The sequence below is a fragment of the Monocercomonoides exilis genome, assembly GCF_001643675.1.
Source record: "Monocercomonoides exilis strain PA203 chromosome Unknown scaffold10-1930038, whole genome shotgun sequence".
Classification (NCBI taxonomy): domain Eukaryota; phylum Preaxostyla; order Oxymonadida; family Polymastigidae; genus Monocercomonoides; species Monocercomonoides exilis.
Window position 1 is genome coordinate 527,501 of NW_027150555.1, and position 22,570 is coordinate 550,070.

The 22,570-nt window shown below is 37.6% G+C and overlaps 4 protein-coding genes across 4 annotated transcripts in view; 3 read left to right on the forward strand and 1 right to left on the reverse strand.

The window, feature by feature from the left end:
• Window positions 1-774, reverse strand: part of MONOS_6487 (uncharacterized protein) — a 12,623-nt gene extending 11,849 nt beyond the window's left edge. Inside the window, exons 1-3 of the mRNA XM_067876726.1 lie at window positions 468-774; window positions 371-399; window positions 1-298 (exon numbers count right to left, since the gene is read on the reverse strand). The exon at window positions 1-298 is cut by the window's left edge and continues 11,849 nt beyond it. Of these exons, the coding sequence (XP_067731915.1) occupies window positions 1-298; window positions 371-399; window positions 468-750 (610 nt within the window). The 5' untranslated portion in view covers window positions 751-774. The remainder of the gene's footprint in view (window positions 299-370; window positions 400-467) is intronic.
• A 368-nt stretch (window positions 775-1,142) lies between these two features.
• Window positions 1,143-10,295, forward strand: MONOS_6486 (uncharacterized protein; the record flags this gene model as incomplete). The annotated part of the gene is made up of 2 exons (XM_067876725.1): window positions 1,143-1,149; window positions 1,221-10,295. 2 exons carry the CDS (start codon window positions 1,143-1,145, stop codon window positions 10,085-10,087), a joined length of 8,874 nt encoding a protein of 2,957 aa, XP_067731916.1. The 3' UTR covers window positions 10,088-10,295.
• Window positions 10,296-12,096: 1,801 nt separating this feature from the next.
• MONOS_6485 (uncharacterized protein) lies at window positions 12,097-12,603 on the forward strand (the record flags this gene model as incomplete). The annotated part of the gene is made up of 1 exon (XM_067876724.1): window positions 12,097-12,603. One exon carries the CDS (start codon window positions 12,097-12,099, stop codon window positions 12,601-12,603), a length of 507 nt encoding a protein of 168 aa, XP_067731917.1.
• A 231-nt stretch (window positions 12,604-12,834) lies between these two features.
• Window positions 12,835-13,629, forward strand: MONOS_6484 (uncharacterized protein; the record flags this gene model as incomplete). The annotated part of the gene is made up of 1 exon (XM_067876723.1): window positions 12,835-13,629. The coding sequence occupies one exon, from the start codon at window positions 12,835-12,837 to the stop codon at window positions 13,627-13,629; it is 795 nt and encodes a 264-aa protein (XP_067731918.1).
• Between the last annotated feature and the right edge of the window lie 8,941 nt (window positions 13,630-22,570).

Here is a 22,570-nt window from a genome sequence, read left to right on the forward strand (position 1 = left end):
GGGCTATTAAAGAAAGCGAAGAACGAGGAAGTGATAGATCATCAGCTCTTGATTTTTTCAACGGCTCTGATGAAAAGGGACGAATTTCATTGGCTGAATTAGTTTTATTTATTTTTCGAAGTGTACCAATCGCAGAATTGGACTTTTCATTTAAAGATGAATAATTTGCAGATTCCTGTTCATCTGATTCATTCTCTTCAGTTTCATACGTATATGATGTAGACTCTGCACCCTCTTCGATAGAACTTTCGTAACTTTGCAGAGACGTTGACGGGCTTGAAGCAACAGATGAAGAATTCTCAAAAAATAAAAAGAAAAGAAAAAAGGAAAATTTTTAATAAAGTTTCTCCAAAAATTAAAAAATGCGAACCAACGGGAACAGCACTGGCAAATACTCTCCTTTAATTTTAAAAGTGATAATTCAGCAAAAAACAAGTTAAATTGTTTAAACAAATAATATGGAATACCATTGTAATTAATAACATTTTTTGGATTATCAATGTCTAAATCATGCTGAAGCATTGAAATTAGTCTCATAAGAAGATAAAATTCATCTTTAATTAAAATTTCACGATTAGTTCTTGCACAATGCTCCCAAATTCTATTTCGAATGTTCTGATTCAATTTCGGTGGATTAAATTTCAAATATGTTGATAATGGAAAAACTCCACCAGAGGACAACTTCGAAAATAGAACTGCAAAACATTTGTCTTCAATCTGTGAATATCTGACAAAGTTTTGCTTTTCCATCTCAATTTTTATTAACTTATTGATCCATGAAAATATAATAAACTTTTTCTGTTTTTTTCATTCAAACAAAACTGCATTTAACAATATAATTGTGACAAACTATTTATTCTCTTTGAGATAATGATGTTTTGAAAAATCTTCAAAAAAAACTCAAAATTGACAAAGAGTTTTGGTAACGAGATCAATTATTTGTGAGATGCTTGAAGTTGATACAAATTTTTTAGAATCGTTTGTGCTTGCTAAAACCGTTGCAGAAAGGGAACGTTCTTTAGAAAAGCTAGCTCCTAATTCAAAAGGCTTCTATTATTATTCTATTTTGCACGAGCAGTTGAAGAGCCCGGAAAAGCAAACGGAAAAGGAAGAACTTCTTCTAAAGCAATATTCTAAGCAATATGGAGAGTATGAATATAAAAGATTCAACATGGAATATCGAAGAAATTTATTGTCATTCGATTCATTTTCGATTAAAGAAAAAGAGAAATTTATTAATGATTTAAAATCGGATATTTTCGGAATACAAACGAGAGATAGCAGAAATACTTCGATTGAAGGTACTGCCTTTTGCCCTCCCGGAACTGCTCTCGAAAAAACTGGACAAAAGAGCACAATTACGCCTCAAAAGCCCCAACAACAGCAGCAATCACTTTTATCCAAAGCACTATTTGGAACAAGAGAAAAACCCCCTCCTTCGAAGCTTGATCAGAGCTTGGTCAGTTTTAAGAAATTCTTTAAAAGCGATATAGCATTGGATACATTTTCAACTGAAGCAATGTGGTATTATGCTTCTGCAAATATGGATAAATATGACGCAAGCTACCTCTTAAAAATAATCCCTTCGTTTACGCTGCCATCTATTGCATCTGTGACAGCGAAAGCTCACAAATATGATTTGAGATTTGGAAATTTGAATCATAGTTTCACCAAAGATCAATTGTTGCAGATAAGAAAAAAAGACAGTTCATTCCTTTCTGAAAATAGTTTTGTGACAGCTTTGATTCAAAGCATGATGCCAACATCTGATGAAAATTGGGAATATGATCTGACGGCTCAACGTGCGTTTTATGATGAATTATGGGATTTAGCAGTCGCAATTCCGCCAGCCTCATCTTCACAGAAGGTGACTCTGATGGGCTCGGTGCTTCATTTCGACTGGATAACCCACGAGCCCTCAAAAAAGCGATTTGATGAGTTTGTTAGCATCCCGTTGTACCACGGCGCCTACATCCAACGCGAATCGTCAGGTATTTTGGGAAGTATGGGCATTTCTGGAGGAAGAATTTGCAGTCTGAACACCTCTCTATTAAGCATGTGCAAGCTTCCTTCTTACAGCGTCGACACCCTTCTCGATGACTACTTGCTGTTCATCCTGCAGGAAGAGAAAAGCTTCTCACAGTACAGCAAAATCTTTCGGCCCGACTTCCTTCGCCGGAAATTCATTGAAGCCAAAATGCTGTGCGGAGCTAAAGTCACACAGGCCCCTGCTCCTGGCAAGACGAGCAACAAGAAGGGAGAGTACGCTGTCATCCAGGCAGAAGATACAAATTTCGTGGACGCGCTGAAAAGCAAAGTGGAGCTTACTTTTTCGACTCAAAACCGTGTCGTGTTCCACTACCAGGACACGGTCGATTTGGAAGTACTGGTGAAGAATGTAAAGACAGTGGTCTTGCGTGTGTTTGAGATCGACACAGTTGCATACTACAAGCGGTTCAAGAAGGAGATAGGCATCGACATCAATTTGGACGGGATGATGACAGCAGACGAAGAGACATTCGACTTCTCGTCGGTGCCTTCCTGTGAGCGGCGCACGCTCCATTTGCACCTTCGCCAGCTGGACAACAAGCGCGGGGTGTTTGTGGCAGTAGTCAGCGGTGGAGGGAACATCAGCCGCGCGCTGATTCGGAAGGGGAGCCTGAGGTTGGTCACACGTTGTCTTCCGGACGGCCATGCAGCGATGGTGGCGGATGAGTCGAATGCGATTCTCGATCCGAAGAGAGTGACTGTGTCAGTTGACGGAGTGAACTACAGCGGCAAGCGGAGGAAGCGCAGCCAGAACAGAAAAGACAAGGAGTCCAGGTATCAAGCGAATGGAGGAGATGCATCTGAACTCGGAAAGGAAATTGAGATGGAATCATCTTCGGAGCGTGATTCGGATGATAGCGATGAGGAAGACGATGAAGACGAGGACGATGAGATTCAGAATGAAAACAAGCCTACAGGGAAAAAAGGAGAGTTTACTGACGATGACGATCCCAATCTCTGTGAAGGAGAGTTTGTCATCCCATTTGCTTCGTCTTCTGCTTCAGAAATTAGCATGAATAAAACTGTCATTGTGATCGACAACAAGACTGGATTTGCGTGTCTGTGCCCGTTTTTGCAGTACAAAGAGCACTACAAGTTCCGCTGTGGTGTGTTTATCGATCGGGAGGAGCTGATCCGCTATAACGAAGCCCACATTTTGATCCGCCCGCAGCTGATGTGCAACAGCGTTCCTGTCTCCGTGTCGCGCATCCAGGAAGGCTCAGTCACTGTCATCGCGAAGGATCTGGACGGCATCCCCACAACACGCATATTCGAAGGACTGACATTCTCCGACGAGGAGGAAACGGTCATTCCCTTCCAAATCCCAGAGCGGCTGAGCTGTCTCGAAGTGACTGTAAGAGGAAGCGTGAAACACTTCACAGAGAACAAGCATGCTACGCCCCAGCAGATTTCTCACACACAATCTTTTATCATCAACAAGATCGACAAAACGTGCAATGTTATTTCAGCATCGCTGTATCTTCACCCAGCACGTGGATATGTTGCGTCTTTCTTTGGAAAGTCTGGTGAATTCATTCCAAATCTGTCAGTGAACTGCTTCTTCCAGTTCAGAGCGGCTAAAACAGCATCTAACTCTCCCTCTCTTTGGATGCAGACAGACGAGCACGGAGAACTTGAGCTGGGCAGTTTGGATGACATTTCATCTGTCAGAATGTCCCTGCCAACTGGAAAAGGCAATATGCGCTCCTCTCTCACGTTTCCTGTTGGTGCTGAGCGCAACTATGGATCCTCTTCTGACGCCTTTGTCGCTGAGAAGAGCGAACCTAGCGATACCTATAGGAACATCTCAGTCGGCGAGGAAAAGAATGATTTGGAGACATATGCGTATCCACAAGGCGCAGAGTTTGCTATTCCGTTCCGTGCCACAACCAAAGATGATGCCAAGATGGTGTTTCTGACGCTCAACACACGAGACGGCAAGGCCAAAGAGGATTGCACAAGCGAGCTGTCGTTTTCGAAGGACAAAGTAATTCTGTCGAAGCGTCTGAGAGGAGGAGATTATGAGCTGTTTGACTGGAAGACAGGAAGACGCGTCTTCATCAGCATTGTCGGAGGTAACGGAATAACTGTGGCACAAAGAAAACGCAAAACTGTGCGCTCGCATCCAGAAGCTGCAAGCAGCTCGAGCACATCTTCTTCTTCTTCTTCGCGCGAAATCGATCAAAAAACATCTGAACAAGGTGTTGTCATCGGATCTCAGCGTATTGCCCAAGTGAGTGTGACGGAATCTCTTCGAATTGTATCGCTGAAGCAAAAAGACGACAAGATTGTTGTGAAGCTTGCGAATACGTCTCCATACACTCGTCTTCATTTCTACGGCAGCCGTTTTGACCCTTGCTTCGATGCGCATCAACTGCTGAAGGCTGCCCCGCTTCAAAAGCCTGAAATAACAGAGTTTCGCGACGCAGCCACTACGTTTGTGAGCAACCTTCCTGTTGGTTCTGAGCAGCATTACATTCAGAATAGGAAGGGGTACAAGCCCAGACTCGGGAATACTCTCAATGTTCCATCGATTCTTGTCAATCCGGTGGTGAACTGCACCACCACTCAGAAGGAGGAGAAGGTGATCGATGCTGGAAAGTTTGATGGCGGGCAGGTTGATTCGTCTTCGACAAGCAGGCGAACTTTTGCAACAGAGGAGTCGAGGAGCAACCAAAGAAGCAACTTCTTCTCTCCATCAAGCCCGAATGAAGATGATAAAAACATCGATTTTCTTGTGCATCCTTCATCTGTGCTGTTGAACCAACATCCTCCTGTTGGAGAAAAGAGCGAATATGAGCTCCCAATGAACTTCTTCAAGGCAGGGCATACTGTTTTGACAGTCATTGCTGTGGATGAGGAGCGTGTGATCACACAGCGCATGGCTGTGCGGAACAAGTTGAACGAGGAAGCAGAAAAAAGAGAGAAAGAGAAAGAGAAGCTGAGAGCGAAAAACAAAATCGTTGGGCAAAATGACAAGTTTGCGCTTTCAAGAGACCCAGAATTCTCATTGACGACTGATATGCGATTCTTGCATCCATTCAATCCAAAAGCTCATTACTTGGAAACAAGGTCAGTTTCTTTGGTGTTTTCTCAGAAGTTCATTGAAGGCGTATTCAACAGAATCCGCTCATTGGCAGGGTCAGGAAGCAACCTTTCTGAATCGTCTTCGTCTTCTTCTTCTTCAGTGGTTGTTCCGTCTGCAGTTTCTGATCTGTTTAAGCAATATTCATCTCAAAGAGTGATCGAAGATATGAGCACTTCCCAAGTTGAGATGTTTGACTCGTTGAAAAGCGTTTTTCATCTGATGATTTCAATCTTGGCCAGTTTGGACAAAGAGAATCACGCTTCGCCCATGGCCCGCTTGTCAAATTCCACCACGCTCAAGCAGTTCAGATTGTGGGAAGAGTCATTTTCCAACTGGCATCAGCTCTCCTCTCACAAACGAATGGAGCGCTACTCTTCGTTTGCCTGTCACGAAACAGACTTGTTTGTGTATATGAAATCGCCTGGCCTGTTCAAGAGATATGTGGCACCGTTTCTGCGATGCAAGAAGGAGAAGACGCTTCTGGATCACTACCTGCTGAACACCAGAGACTTGGCATACTTTATGTGGTTCATGCAGCCATCTCAGTTCCATCGGCTGAATGCTTTTGAGCAGATTCTTGTGTTGGACAGAGTGATCGACATATTGGATGAGAAGTGCTTGGAAATTGAGTGTGAATTGAAGAACAAGCACAACGATCCAGGAAAAAGTGAACTTGAAAAGAAAGTTGCTAAATACAAGAAGGAGGCCGATTCATTTGTAAAGAACTTTTTGCGGATGATAAAGCAAAAAATTGCAAACTCAGAACAAGACGCAGCAAAGGAGAAAACAATGTTTGAGATTACTTTGCGCTCTGGATATCGTCCAGAAGAGAAAGCGGGCAAAAAGAAGAAGGCAAAGACTGAAGCAGGAGAGAAAGGAACTGGCGGCAGGAAACGCAGTCATCGATTGGGGATCCCTGAAAAAGATGATTCTGACGGTTCAGAAGAATTTAGCGAAGACGATCAATTAAGCCTTGAATCTGAAGAAGATGAGGAACACTTTGCAGGAAATAGAGGAAATTTGTCAGAAAGTGACAGCTCATTTAGTGTTGACAGTGATCAACAGCAGAATATTATTTCACGTCCATCATCGGCTGTAATGTTCATGCCAACTTTGACTTCAAACGCACAACAGATTAGTATGAGACAAATGCAAACGCTTAGCAATCAGATGCCAATGCCGCAAATGTTCTCCAATGTTGCTCCGATGAGTAACTCTGCGTATTCGCAGATGGCGCTGGTGTCTAATATGGCTCCTGATAGCGCAATGTACTCCAATATGAGCCAAATGGCCGCACCATCATCTCCGCAACAAATGTGCCAAATGGGAGCACCTCGACTTCCGCAACAGATGTGCCAAATGGCTGCACCACCACCTCCACAACAAATGGGAAAGATGGCGCAGTCGCAACAAACGAGATCATTTATGAAATCAAAAATCGGACCTACGCGTTATTATGGGCAGGATGGATATAGACGCTTGATGCGAAATGATCAATCTGACTCATCTTCTGATTCAGATATGGAGAGCGAGGAAATGAGAAGATCACCTTTTTCATTTCGATTTTCGAAAAAAAGAAGACCACACATTCACCACACCAAAGCACCAATGAAGTCTATTCGCCCAATTCCAAAACCTCGCAAGCCACTTCTTTCAGATCAGACAAAGGAATATCGAGAATGTGGCTACTACGGTGTCAGTGATCCGCTCCCTCAGCTTGTGCCTTGGAACAAGTTTTTCCTTGAGTATGCTGAGTATCTGCTTGTGATGAAGAGAACATGGCTGAAGAGCGAAATGGATGGTATGCTCAAGGAAATGAGTGGGACAGGCCAGATGAGCGATGCAGAAGCTGTTTCTGTTCTTCTGAAGAAGCGCCACATGCTGTCATTAAAGGCACACCAGACACAAATGCCCTTCTTGTCGTCTCATGTGATTGATTGCAACACCTCCTTTGCATCTGCTGCAATCGCCATGAGTTTAATAGATGTGTCGCTGAACGCACAGACCAAACAGAACAGAAAATACATCACGGATGGAGGAGTCACTAAGCAGATTATTATGTCTGACACACCGGCAATTGTGTTTGTGAAAGAAACCGCAGAATTCAAATATGAAGATGAAGATTCAGAAGCCGAACTTATGAGAGAAAAGGATGAAAGCACATCTGGACATCTCTTGATGGAGAAAGAAAAATCTCCAAAGTATCAAGAAAATGATTCACAAGGGAAAAAGAAGCCAGACGGTTATCTTCCTCTGATTATTCAAGAACTGTTTGTGTCTTCCCTTGCACCAACTGATCCCCACTCCTCATCTCGAAGTACGTCACAGCGCAAATATGTGGAAGATGGACTGTACCAACCGCGCATTTCCTACGAAGCTGATATTGTTATTACAAATCCAACTTCATCTGCACTCTCGCTGGATGTGCTTATGCAAATTCCTGAAGGGTCAGTTCCATTAAATAGCGGTTTCTACACTCGCACTCAGAGCCTTCAAATGCGACCGTTCTCAGCTGAGACGCTGCACTACAGCTTTTACTTCCCAACCACTGGCGTTTTCAAGCGATATCCCGTTCATCTGTCGAAGGATGGAAAGATTGTGGCATATGGTGCAACTGACGAAAACTCCACTTCGATGACTGTGATTGACCTCGAAGCACAACAGCGGGCGCTGGAAGAGGCAGCAAAATTGTCAGCTGCCACAGAAGAGCTGGCTGGGCATAGCACAAGAAGATCTTCAGTGAGTTCAGATGAAAGCAGCAGCGAGAAAGCTTCAAAAGATACATCTTCTACAACAGTAAAAAAGAAGCCAATTGTGGAACTTAAAAATTATATCAATCATTTTAGTTGGGAGTATCTGTCGCAGCTTGCACCGAACGAAGAACTTCTTCGCTTTATTGCAAACGGAGATATTTGGAGTCCAACAATTTGTTGGAATAGGATTTGCTGGCGTTTTAACTACACAGCCAAGAATAAGTTTCCAAACTATGTTTATTGGCCAAGCTGGATGTATCCAGATTCAAACAATGAACCTCATCAGGACTCTCCGCTCCCTTCCGACGGTCCAACAAAGGTTACAGAAAAAGAAGGAATGAAAATGTTTTATGCGGTTTTAAGCATTCTTGCTTCAAGGATGCATTACGTTGATGAAATCTGGAAATACAGTTTTCTTTTCAATGGGCCAACATGGGCAATATCAGAATATATTAGACATCATAAGTTGGGCATGAAAAAAGCAATTGGAGATTTTGAATACTGTGATACAACTCTTTTCCGGATTAATCCAATGGAAGAAGGAACAATCAGTCTTTATGAATACAGTCCATTGATTAATCCTCGTGTGTACAGAATGGGCAGTCAAAGAGAGATATTGAATTCGAATTTGAACGAGCAGTGGAAAAAATTCTTGCGCTATGCAGCGCATTATCCGTATTTCATGAGAAAGAAGAGATGGTACGAAGAGAAAATGGAGCAAGAGAAAGGGGTAATTGTTGATCCTGGATACTTGATGGAAGATGAAGATTTGATTGTGATTGTGTATTATCTCCTTCTGCAGGATCGCCTTGAAGAGGCAAAGGAGTTGTTTAGTCGGTTGGAGAAGCGAAGAGGAGACGAGTCTGGCTATCAAGTTAGAAGTTCAAGAAACACACCGGCTGCATCTGCCTTGTCTGGGGGAATGGGTGGCTATGCTTATTCAAAGGATGAACTCCACACAAATCAGCAAGCTACATCTTCTTCTTCAAGTATTTCAGGAGACAGCATCGTTCAAGCGAGAAAATACAGAAAATATGATCGAGTTATCCAACGTGACGAAGAAATGAACATTCAATACGATTATCTTCGCGCATATCTCGATTTCTGCATGCCAACCAATGATGAAGATGCATTTGGAGAGAATGGAACTATTCCATCAACACCGCATCCTCCGACGCCTGCTTATGGTGGAATTCTTCCGACATCCAAAGCGACTCTTCCTGCTTTGTCTGTGGCTCGGTCGATTGCATCGAAATATCGCGACTACCCGATTTCCAGATGGAGAACGCTTTTCGCTGACCTTGCCTCACAAATAGATGAGATTGATGCTTTGTGGGGAGTTGAAAGCGAGACAGCTGCAAAAGATGTCCCTCGTTCATCAGCTTCATCGAGTGAATCATCGCTTGTGATGGAAATTGAATCTGAACGTGAATTTAGGAGAATGCATCAACTGGAGATAAAAGTAAAGGCCGATCCAACGTTCCACATTCAAGTCAATCCAAGTGCATTCACATTGACTATGCAGCAAACAAATGGAAAGTCACAATTCGTAAAGCTTCGCTTTTACAAGGTTGATATTGAACTTCTGTTTAGTCGTTGCCCGTTCTTGAAGCATCAAACGCGTGCAAATAGGTTCTCAGTCGTGCGTCCTTCGTATGAAATGATTGTTAAATGGGATGTCCTTCACACTCCAACAGCGTCAATGGCAACGTCTGCTGTTTCTGTGGATTCTGGTGCTGCCACATCCTCCGGACTGCCACTTGCCAAGAGTATGACAATTAAGCTACCTGAAGAAATGAGAAATACGAATTGCTTTGTTGAAGCTGAATATTGCCATTTGGTTCGAACTGCACCACTTTTGAGCCATGAAATGGAAGTGGATGTGATCGATCACAGCGGAAAGGTGTTTGTTAGAAGAGCTGATACGCACGCACCTCTTCCGCAGGTGTATGTTAAGGTGTACCGCAAGAAGAATCCTACAGAAGCGGTATCAGATTCGAATCACTGCTATGTGAGGGATGGATACACGGATCTTAGAGGCTGCTTTGATTATGCTTGCATTTTAACCGATACAGATAGAGTTGCTGAGAGTGCGAGCTCTTCAATGTCGAATCTTCATCAACAAAGATATTCGATATTGATAATGTCTGACTTTTTCGGAGCGGATGTCAGAGAGGCAGATTCTCCGTCAATGTAATTGGAGTGAAAACTTCAAAAAGTACAGAGAGCATTTTTTATTTTCATGTTATTTTTTCGAATTGGATAATGTAAAGAATTATTGTTTTTATTTTTTTATTTAAAAAGTGGATTGATTCCTTTGTTTGCACAGACTTCTTTTAATTTTATTTTTGATGCTTAATTTTTCAATTTCAGAACAGACATAGCCTTTCAAATTAAATTATAAATACTTGCACATTTTTTGTAGAATTAAAACCATTAGAAATTAACTTTTGTGCAAAATGTTTAAATTTTTTATTCAATTAAAGTGAGAAGAAAACCTCAAACGTCTTTAATGATTTATTAATTTGAGAAAAATCCGTATTTATTCGTACGAAATCATAAATTTTGAAAAAAATGAAATGATCAAATAGTTCTTTCAACAAATTGCGCAAGGTTAATCACAACGTTAAGTTTCATTCAGAAACTCGTTTTTTTCGGATTTTTTGTGATAGAATGATTTAATATAATATTACAAAACATGCTAGGTGTGAATTTTTCATTTTTGAAAAACTTTTTTTCCAAGAAAAAAAATAAAATTTCGAAAATATAATGGTTTTGATCAAACTAATTTCAAATAATAATAATAAAAATCAACTTTTTTTAAAAATTGTTTAAAATTTTTAATGGAATTTGGAACTTTCTTTTTTTATTTTCATAAAGAATGAAAGAAAAGGTTGCAATTTATTTTAATATTTATTTTTTTGACCTTTCATCTTGCGCAATCATTGAAACACACGTTTTTTTGTGTGAAAAATTGATTTTTCTATTTAAACCCTAACCCTATTCATAAAAAATTAAAACAAATATTAAACGCAAACCCAAAACCTAATATTTCGATTCGAAGGAAAACCCTAAAGCAGAATGAAACCCGAGAAGTTCGTTTTTTCAAAGTTTTTTTCCTTAAAAACTTTCAAAACAATCAAATAAGAACTACTAACATCTTTAATTCACTTCATTTGAATCGAAAGATATTTTCTAACAAATTTATTTTATACCAACAATGTTATTTCCAAAAATCGTTCAATTTTCAAACAAATATTTTTGTAATTTGTTTGATCATAACCACAATATTTTCGAAAATTTTATTTCTTTCATTGAAAAAAAAGTATTCTAAAAATGGAAAATTCACCCCAGCATGTTTTATTTTTTGATATTAAATCATTCTATCACAAAAAATCGAAAAAAAAAACTGGTTTCTGAATGTTACTTAAAGTTGTGACTCGCCTCAAATTTGCACAAAATCATTGAACCTGCGTGTGTTAAATTTATTCATTTATCCAGAAAAAAATGATGAAATGAAAAAGGAAGAAGAAGAAAAAGAGGGAGAGGAGGATGAGAAAGATTATAAGGAAGAATAAAATTAAAGGAAAAAGGAAAAGAGATAAGGATGATGAAGAATAGAAAGAAACAATCAAAAAACAACAAGAAGAGAAAGGATTTGAAACTTCTCCTCCTCCTCTTTCTCATTCTCCTCTCTCCTCCATCACATCCATCTCATTTCAGAACATCATTTTGTTCTGCCCCAATTTCTGGTCTTTGGCGCAGACACAGCAACAAAATGTGCTCCTTCTGATTAAAAATTTCCTCCAAAACATCCATTTGCTTCATCAACAACAGAAGAAACAGCAACAATTCCAGCAGCTTTTTAAACATTGTCCTGAAGTTTTCTCTTCAAACAATGTTTCTTTTGGAATGTGCTTGTTATCACATCCTTCTGTGATTTCTTCCATGCAAACACTTTCTCCATCAATATCATCTGTGTCGCATTCGCAATATGCACAACATATCGTGAACCAATCTTCTTTCATTTCATTGACAACTCATTTAAAGACTTTGCCATCAAGCAAAGCAAACTCACAAATGACAGAATAAAATTCTAAAATTTCTGATTCTCAGCTGCATCAGCAGTAAAATAACAGACAGCAGCAACGACAACTAATTGCAAATACTTACGCAACACTTCAAAACAATCATTCTCCTTTTGAGATGACTTCACTTCAAAACAACAGTATATCTCCATCACCTGATTCATCTGCTTCTGCCTCTTCGCCTTTGTCAGTTTCATCGCCCGTCACTACTTTTTTAAATGTTGTAACGTCTTTCACTCCACACGATGCACCCATCTCTTTACCATCGCCTTCGAATTCACCATCAGTTGCACCAGCAAACGTCGATTCGACGCATCTTTGGATGCTGGACACGATTGCCATTGGGAGGAAAGTGGTGTCGAAGCAGCTGCGGGACATGTGGCAGTGGGCGATCCAGAATGTGCTTGAAGGCGTGAGGAGGAAGCGGGAGAGCTGGAAATGGCAGCACATCAACAAGCAGCGAAGGAGCGACAGGTTGCGATATATGAAGGAGAGGGTGCGGTATCTGCGGGCGATGGAGCAGGAGACGCTGGACGAGGACATGAGAGACAGAATGAAGGAGTCCTTTGCAGAGATCTGGGGAATCGTGATGAACGAGCACTTCAGACGGAACAAGAGGAATTAGGAGAATGAGAGGAAGAATTGGTCGGAGGGAAAGGCAGGAGATGACACATTGTTAACAAGATTGATAGAAGAAGACGACAACAAGAAGAAAAAAGGCAAAACAGAAGCGAAAGAGGCACAAGCAGATGACTCGAAGGACGAATTAGACACAAAAAACGACCGACTGTGGCAGCTTGCAGCAGGGCGAGTGAATGAAGGAGTGCGGATGGTAGAGAGAGGAAGGGAGATTCAGATGCAGCGAGAGAAAGAGCAGGAGAAGCAGAGAGAAGCAGCAATGGCAGCGAAGCAGAAGCAGCTGGAGATTGAAGAGCGATGGTTGCAGAGAAGAATGGAGCTGGAAAGGGAAGGGAAAGAAAACAAGGCGATTGAGAAGATTCTGAGGGACGAGCAGAAGAAAATGGCAGATCAAGAAAAGCAGAAGCGGAAGGAGGAGGAGAAGATGCTTGCGGAGAAGCGAAAACAGGAAGAGGCTGAACAGAGCCGAATCCAATCTGAACAGAAAGAGGAAGAAGCACAAAGATTGCAGGATGAGAAGAAGTTTGCAGAGATTCGCGACAAGCTGAAGAAAGAGGCAGCAGCGAAGGAGGAGAAGAGGCGGCAGCGGCTGCTGAATGAGAAGCAGCTGGAGGCGCTGGGGTTGACAGTGGCTTCATTGAAGACGATGGCAGAGATTGAGGTGGCATACGAGTTTGCAGATGTGCAGTACTTTCGGGTGCTGGCGGATGCGCAGAAGAGAGCTGAGGACGAAATGCAGAGAGAGAGAAAGAGAGAAAAGGAAAGAGAGAAAGAGAGAGAAAGAGAATTAGCATTTAAAGAAGAGGAAGAAAAAGAAAGCGCAGAAAGCGCAAATGATTCATCTTTTAAGAATGAATCTTCTGACACTCCGTCTGTGCTTCTATCTCCTTCTGCTTCTCAGTCAACACTTAATCGAGTTGAACTTCTTTCTTCAACACACGATGTTCCAATTAAGGATTCCATAATTCGCAACACCAACAAACAGCAAAATCACCAAATAATCAGCCAATGAGATCAATTTCCACATATCCAGCATCTGCACCTCATTACTCAACATCAATTACTCCTTCGTATCCTTCTCCTCAATCTCTTGTGTTCATTTCACCATCTTCTCAGGCTTCGCTTTTATCAAATTCTGCTATTTCAACACAAAACAATCAATTTTTCCTCACTCATTCCATCTTCTTCTTATTCCTTATCTAAAAAAATGCTTTTTTAATCAAATTTTGCTTTTACTCATCAACTTTCATTTGTATTTGAAATGAGGGCAAGACCTGAAGATATGGGAACGTCTGGAATAAGTTGATTTCTGTTTTATTTGATTGATAATTAATTATAATGTAATTATTATCTCCAAAAAACATGCGGAAAGTGGTCAAAAATATAATTTTTATTTTTTGAAAAAATGTCTTTTTCAAGTATTTATGGGTTTGATCAAAAGATCATCAAATGTCTTTGCCACAAAGAATGTTCACAAAAACACCTATTTGTGAACTCAACGATAAATTTTCTGATGAAATGAGTGCTTGGAAATGGTATTTCGAAAATGTGCTGGAAGGAGAAGCTCCTGAATGCAGACATGATAAATGCAAAATGATATTCACATCCGGAGGCAAATATTACAAATATTGGAGATGCGGAAAATGTGGCAAAAAACAGTCAGTTTTTAAAAACACATCTTTGGAAAATTCAAAAATACCGCTGAGAAAGTTTTTGATGATTGTTTTATATTATTTCATTGGTATATCAGCCGCACACATTGGTGAACTGCTTGAATAAGAAAAATCACAATTCATAATTGGACGAATGTTATTCGAGTCAGATGCACATCAATATGGGTGATTCTTTTTGAAAAGTCGCCAACGTTTTATTTTCAAATAGAAAATTATTTTCAAATTTTGCCCAAATATCTGCTTTCACTCACGAATCTTCTTTAGAATGTGTGAAATTGCATGATCCAGAAATAGATTGCATATAAGAGAAGTTTGTTGAATGTTAACAAAAATTTGAGCGAAATTTGAAAATTTTGATTTGTTTGTAAATTAAACATTTGCGACATTTCAAAAAGAATTACCCATATGGAACGAAAATCAAGCCATCATAGGATGGCCTGGAAGAATTGTGGAGATTAATGAAGTTGTTTGGATGTGCAGAAAGAATGGGCAAAGTATAAAGAACAGTCAAATTTGTATATTTGGAGACGTGGAAAGGAAACCAGAGGGGGGCTCAGGAAAGAACTTTGTGATGATTGTACCAAATAGGAAGGCTGAGACATTGGTTCCAATAATCCGAGACAAAATTCTTCCTGGAACTCGGATTATGAGCGATGAATGGAAGGCTTATGCTAGATTGAAGGATTATGGTTACGCTAATGATACTGTCTGTCACAAGCGAGAATTCAAAAACAAAATTACACATGAATGAACAAACACTGTCGAAGGTCTGTGGATGAATTTACGAAAATTTTTTAAAAGAACTGGATACAGAGAAAAGTATCTTGGGGACTATTTATCTATGTGGCTGGTCAGAAGAAATTTGCAAATTCAATTTGAGGAATTAATAAAGGAAATCGTCTTCGATTTAACGGAAAAAGAAAACGAATTGGAAGAATCTGAAAGCGAAGAAAGTGACTCGACAGAATCAGAGCTAGAATCTGATGTATTAGATGAAAATGACATTCTTCAAATGACAGAATATGAAGAATCAGATTCACTTGGAGCTGGGGACTGTGCAAGTGCATCAGAATTTGACCCCATGGAAGTTGATTAATTTTTTTTTTGATATTCTTTTTTTTAAAAATTCATTCACCCATTTTTTCCTCAATTTTTCATTTTTTGTTTTTGACTTTTTTGTCAACTTCCGCACATCTCTGATACATGAAAACATGATATATATTATTAACATTCCTCATATATTATTTTCACAGAAAATTGGCCATTCCCATATAATGCGGTCTTGCCGAAATGAGCTTTTTCAATTATGTTAAAGGAAACTGGATGCAGTCCATTGACAGCGATGAATAAAGATCACTAAAAGATTTACAAATAATGGAACAGACAGATGAAAACAAATTCAAACATCACAGCTTCAAAATTAACAATTTCATATTTTTTCGAATGTCTGAACATGAACTGAACACTTTCTTGGATCAGTTAAATATATTTATGTTTCAATTTTTTTATTTGTTTTTGGTATGATTGAAACATTTTCGTGTTTTCATTTCATCTTCCAATGTTAAAAATATTCGTTTTGCTTTCAATAATTCTTGTTTTAGCTTTCTCCTTTCGTAATTGAAGTTTTATAAAAAAGAATATTCTGAACAAGATAAATTCAATTATTCCTTCATGTGAAAATATATTTTTATCTAATTTTCAAGAAAGAAAGAAACTCAGAAACAAGCAAAAAAATATTAGAAATATTAAATTCTTTATGAATTTTTTATTTTTTTTCGAAAAAAAAAAAAAAAAAAAAAAAAAAAAAAAAAAAAAAAAAAAAAAAAAAAACACTTTCAAATAACATTCAATTGACAGTTTTAACGCCATTTTGTCAAATGATACAAAAAGAAAAATTGAAAATCTCGTATCCAAAACCTAATATATTTCGTTTCTTCAAATATTCACAAAATAATCTGAAATATCTAATGACAATTGATCATAACATTTTCTGCTAAGAAAAGGAAGTATTTCTTGAAAGCTTACGATGACATCTTCATATCCTTCTTCTTCCATCTTTTCAATCACTTTCTTTTTCATGATCTTTCTTTCCTCTTTTCCCTTTTCATCATTCGCTTCATCTTTCAATCTCTCTGAAATCTCAAGCATATATTTCAGGCTGTCAAGTGCAATATCGTAATTCAGCATCGATTGTTGAATCTCCCCCAAAACAGCATCTGCAGCTCCTCCATTCAATAAATCTTCAACTTTCACAACTTTATTTTCTGTGGCTAATTTAAATGAATAAATGCAGTAAAAACATATTTCTCCATTATCCTCTTTTGCTGCTCGAAATACCCTTGCAATGCTGTCGATTAGTCCAACATATTCTTCATTCCAAAATTTGCACTTGAAAAAACAAAAGAACAATATTTGCAACCATCTCAACAAAACAAGCTCTTCTTTCGCTTCTTTTCCTCTTCTTTTCTCTTTTCTCTCTCTCTTCCAATCATCACACTTTGAAAGCTCTTCCAATTCTCTTCTTGCTTCTTTCACAAGATGCAGCTCATTCATTATTATTGTTTCCAAGTCTTTGTTGGAAGATGACATGAAGATCAAAAATTGAAAAGCAGACTGATAGGCAAGTCGTGTCAGGTTGCGATGCTCCTGATGATATTTTATAATTTCTTTGATCTCACTCAAATACAATTCTTCTGGAATTTTCTGAACGAAAAATATAAATAAAAAGCAATTAATAAAACAAAATACTTTGGCAAATCATCAAACAAATCAACAAAGCACACGTTCCATTTTCCAACATAGGATAATGTGAACAAAGCCGTTTCCACTTCCTTTTGATTTTCCTCACTTTTCTCTTTGCTCGATGCAACTTTTACAAGGCGAGGTACACAAATCGACAACAATTCCAAAGAAAAAACAAAGTCAAGCAAAAGATAACACTCATAAAGATCAGTTAGGAGATTTTCATTTCTCTCTTCCTTTTTCTTCTCATTTTCTTCAAAAATCATCCTTTTAATTCTAATGCACAACGATGGATTCTCCAAAGAACTAATAAAAATCATTTTTAACGCTATGCAATATCCAACATGCTTCAGCAGCAAAATTGCATTTTTCGTTGGCATTTTCTTTTCTTCAATCATTTTTTCAACTTTTTTGGACAGCTCTGTCTTGAAAATGGATTTTAATTCTTCTTTTTTCATTTCATCAATTATTTTATTTATTTCAAGGATTCTAACTTTCTGTTCAATTTCATCGCAATCTTCAAGCTCAGAAAACAATTCTTCAATAAAAAAGTAAAAAAGAAATCCAATCAACAAGAGTTCTGTTAAACAACTGATACAAACCTGTGAACTTTTTTGTGTTGTCCATCTCCTTTGCATATTATATTTTTTGAAAAATTGCACAAGAAAGCATGCCATTTTGATATTCACATTGAAAGATCATATGTTTGGATTGAAGAAATTAGAAAAAAACATAAATTCTAAAAGACAATAGAAACAATTGCGTTCGCACCGTTCTATCTCGTGTTGCCATTTTCGATTTGTAATTCCAAAGATAAAGAACGCTTTGTTTTTTTTAGTTTGTTGTTATGGAGGTTTTGATCAATTGGGATATTTCGATTTGGAATATCCGTTTACGAAATGAGAGTTCAATTAATGAACATCCTCTATAGAATAAGAAACATTATTTCCCATGATGACAGCTGGAGATGATGGAGATGCATTGATTATGAAATTCTTTCTGATTATTTGATAAATTGGACGGCCAAGGAAATGCAACAATTTTGTTTATGGACGAAAAAAAATGCATGTGTGTAATTTTTATTGCTTTATTGATTGTGAAGATATTTCCATCTGTATCCTCTCCAAAGTGCAGGAATCCGAATTATTGTTGAAATGGCCAATCTCCACTTTGTGGAGCAACACGATGAGAATGGAGCATATTATTATATAGCCATTGGGAAATAAATGAAGTTTCGCAAGATACATGATTTTCATAAAATTTTATTTGGTGCAAGAGATGAAAACAAATTCAACTGATATTTTGTTGAATGAAGACAAAAGAGGAAGGAATTCTGACAAAAGATGAACAACTGAAATTATATAGCATTTTGGAACGCAAGGAAGTGGAGCTGTTTTTGGATAAGGAAAGCAACTGAAAATATGGAAAGCAAGATATTTATCACAAAAAAAGGCAAGAATTCAATGAAAAAAATGAGACTACCAAAACGTCATAAATATTTTTGGCTTGCATATTTCTCTGACTGCGCTAAGCAGACATGGAAAGCGACGAATTTCTATTTCTGATTCCGCTTTTGCTTCAAAAGAGTGGAGAAACGCCATCGAAGAGATAACCTATTATAGAACATTTGTTGGTAATCGCACAACATTCAGACAAAACGCTTTTGAATTTCATTCTTCAAAGAGACAGCCATTTTGAGTGAGCAAGGAGATTATCATTCGAAGTTTGCTTTCTTCGACGCCACAGGCAACTACAGAAAAATACAGAATATTTGTGATCAGCCTCTTCAAGCGCAGCCATCCAGATATTTTATTGTTATGTTCCATTTGTGTGGCATTGATGCGGAGTTGATTTGTGGGGACTTTGTTGCTTCGTTTTGAGTGTACTGATGTGCTTGCAGAAGTTGGACAAGACGGCCATGTTTTCTCAGTCGAACATTGAGAGTGGGCAATTTCTCTTGCAGCTGTTTAATATATAAATTTCTGATTGTTATGCTGTTGGCCTGTGTTTATCTTGCATTGCGGCTTTGATAAGAAATGGTTTTTTAAAAAATGGAGAATTTCGTCAGATGTTGCTTTCAACCGAACATATTTTCTGGAGCTGATTAAGTTCACTCTGCTGCTCATGTGCAGATAAGTCGACTGATCTATCGATGCATTCCTTCATTTTCTTGACACGTTGTAGTAATTATTGAAGCAGTGGTATTTTTTAAATATGAGAGTGCTTCTGCAGCGCGTGGTAGCTAATGCAACGAGACGAGGAATTCAATTTGTCAGTGGGAATCAGCGGCGGTTGTGCAAGAAAAGCAAAAGAATGCTCAGATCAGATACAGAATAAGGGAGATATTTGTTGTTGCAGCAGAACTGTGGAGGAAGGAAACGAACGAGAACTTAAGAAGGAGGAAGGAGGCAAATGAAAATAAACAAAGAAAAAGGAGTGGAAAAAGAGGAAGAGGAAGAAGATAAATTTGATCGATTCGAATGAACTGCAAAGACTGCCTTCTCAAAAGAAATGCTTGAAAAAGAGTTGAAGAAAGAGCAAAAGAAGAAATAGAATCTGAAAGAGAAATGGAATGAAATGAATTCAATGATGCTCTTTGGACGAGCTGAACGACAAAGGCGAACAAAGTTCATCTGCAGAAAAAGCAGACGTATTAACTGCATCGAATTTCACAATGGTAATCAATAACAACAACAGATGGAAGATTCATTCTTTGTTTCAATTAAAGAATTTGATGGACTTTCAAACAACAATTCTCAAATGTGTCCCATCAGCAAAAATAAAATATCATCAATGAAGATATTGAAAAAGAAAGAAGAAAATATGTTATCCGCAAAAATTCAACTTTTGCAGAAATCACTCTGAGAATGAAGCTCAGAATTATAAAAACGGTTGAATTGAATAAAAAACTTTGATTATTTTTTTCTTATTTTTTTCAATGAATTGCTCATAAAAATTCCTCAAAAGCACACGCACACACATTCCATTCCAACGTTTAAGCAGAAGATTGTTCGATCAGTGATTCTGTAATTACCATTTCCACTGCTTATCATTGCTTCTTTCTCCTCCAGGCTTTTTCTTGAATAAATATTTAACTTTCAGTGTTACCTCTTGTTTCATTAATCAAATCATTGCTATTCATTTGACTTTCTTTTTCAAACAAAAGCTGTTTTGCTCCAAATTATCTTTTTTTCTGTCTTTTGAACATAAAAAAAAGGAATTTCAGAAGTTTTGATGTCATGATTTAATATAACTGATTATTGTTGATTGACATTTAAATATATATTCACTTGAATAATAGAATATTTCATATTTTGTTTTGTTACATGCTTTTTAATAAGATGACGATCATTTGCATTACATTTTCGAAAAGATCAAAATACAATGTTTTGGTCCGCAGGAATTGTGCAAAAGACGATGTATTCTGTAACTTCCATGAAACTCTGAGAACAATTTATAGTTTCAATTGGGAAAGAGCTCCTTCTTTGTCGCTTCGAAATGAGCATGAAAACGTGCTGTTTTTGCTATTTTTGTATTTTGAATGCGATTGTCTTCATCCACGGAAAAAATGATCAGCCCCAGGCTTAAGAGTTATGCTTCTGTGTGGTGTGTATTTTGTTTTTTATCATTCTTTGCAAAGAATTTGATTTTGTTGAAATACAAAAAGCTTGAAAACTGCTGATGGATACACAAAAACGTCAAATCGTGATGTTTGCCAACAACAAAATACAATTTTTTCTTTGTTCAAAGGAGATGTTGGCTTTGCAAGATTGAAATCATTTTTGACAACTTCAATCATAGAAATTTATTTCTATCAAGATTGCAATCTAAATGGTGATGAAAGTTATTGTGACTGATGAACTTATTGGAATAGAACATTCGGAAAATGTTGGGCATTCAACTTCTCCTCGATGGCACATATTGTTCAGCATTGTTGAATTTTGTAATTAGAGGAAAAATGCTTGAAAATTTGTATTTGCCAGCTCTAATTCATTGGAAGGCATTCAGTCAATCTTATTGCAAATGGGTTTTCTGATTTGCAGTTTGTTCAGAGAATATTTGCATTCTTTTCCATTTCATTGCTGTTCCTGTTATCATTCAATTTCTGGAAAAGCAAGTTCATTGATGAAAAACCATTTGATGTTCCTTTGAATGAACAAAGTGGATTTTGAAAATCATCATTATTGAGGCAGGGTGGATCCTTTGCTATCCTTCATCTTCTTTGTGACAGATGCAATCAAAAAAAAGGAGAAGAATTTTTGATGCCTTGTATTGGCTGAATTTTCAATTTTTTTCATTCATGCAAATGAAAAGTTAATGCCAAAAGAGAACAAAGGAAAAATGGAGTTCTCAAGAAAGATGAAGCAGTTGCATGAGATTTGGAAATATCAAATTCAACATCAAAAGAAGAAAATGGCTTTGGATGGAAAGGTTGTGTTCATTCAATACATGCCTTTAGGAGTCTTATCAATTGGAAAATAAAAAGAGGTATTTTATATTTGTTTGTATCTATTGTTTGAAATCAATTTATTTTTTTTTCTTTTATTCTGGATTAATTGATTTTTATTTTATATTAGCACGTAGACAGATGGAAATGTGCAACATTCAGATTTTGAAATGATAATCAGCAATTGTGACAAATCAGGAGCTGAAGGGAATTATCTTTTTTGGATTGTTCAAGTTATTTTAAGACAACTACGAAAGAAGGAAGGAAAGGAGGAACAATGAAATCGGAGCTAATTTCACACTTTGAGGATACAAATTCTCAGAGAGATGAAGTGAGAAGACAATTTGGTTTGATTTTTTTATTTCACTGTTTTTGTTAAAAATCCTTTTTTTGGAATGTGAATTTCAACAGGAATTGTTCTTTTTCAAATTTGGAGTTGAATATTTCTATCTGCACAGCATTCCAAAGGATTCATCTTTCATCCACTATCTTTGCATTAACTGTCATTTCTTTTCGAGAAATGAACGGGAACTGTACTGACTCACAGGATGAAAGAATTTGAAAACGAATTGACAAAACAAAGGACACTTGGAAACAATTTTTGAGAGGAAGCAATGAGTCAGAAAATGAAAGATTGAAATGAGGTTTGAGATGACAAGCTGAAATGTATTTTTGAAAAATAATAAAAAAGTTTGATGATAGAAAAGTGAGAACATGGAATAACAACTTGTTGCATTTGCTCACCTTTTTTATCTCATATATTTTTTTTGAATGTTTGTATTTCTTTCTCATTGTGCCTTTTTGTTGATTATTCATTGTTTTTGAATGAAAAAGCTGTTTGCTCCATTTTTTTTTGAACCTTTAATATTAGAATGAAAAAAGAAATGGATCACAACAGTTTCTGAATTCATTTGCAGTTGGTATTTAGCGCATTTATTGTTGTTTCTGAAGAGTTCAAAATTGAAAAAATATTCATTCAAATAATTCTTATTATTGATGATTCAAAAAGTGTGCATTCATCATTTATTCTTTCATGAAACATCTTATTGTTTACAAATTTTGAATTTTTCAGGAAAAAAGAAGAAAAGATG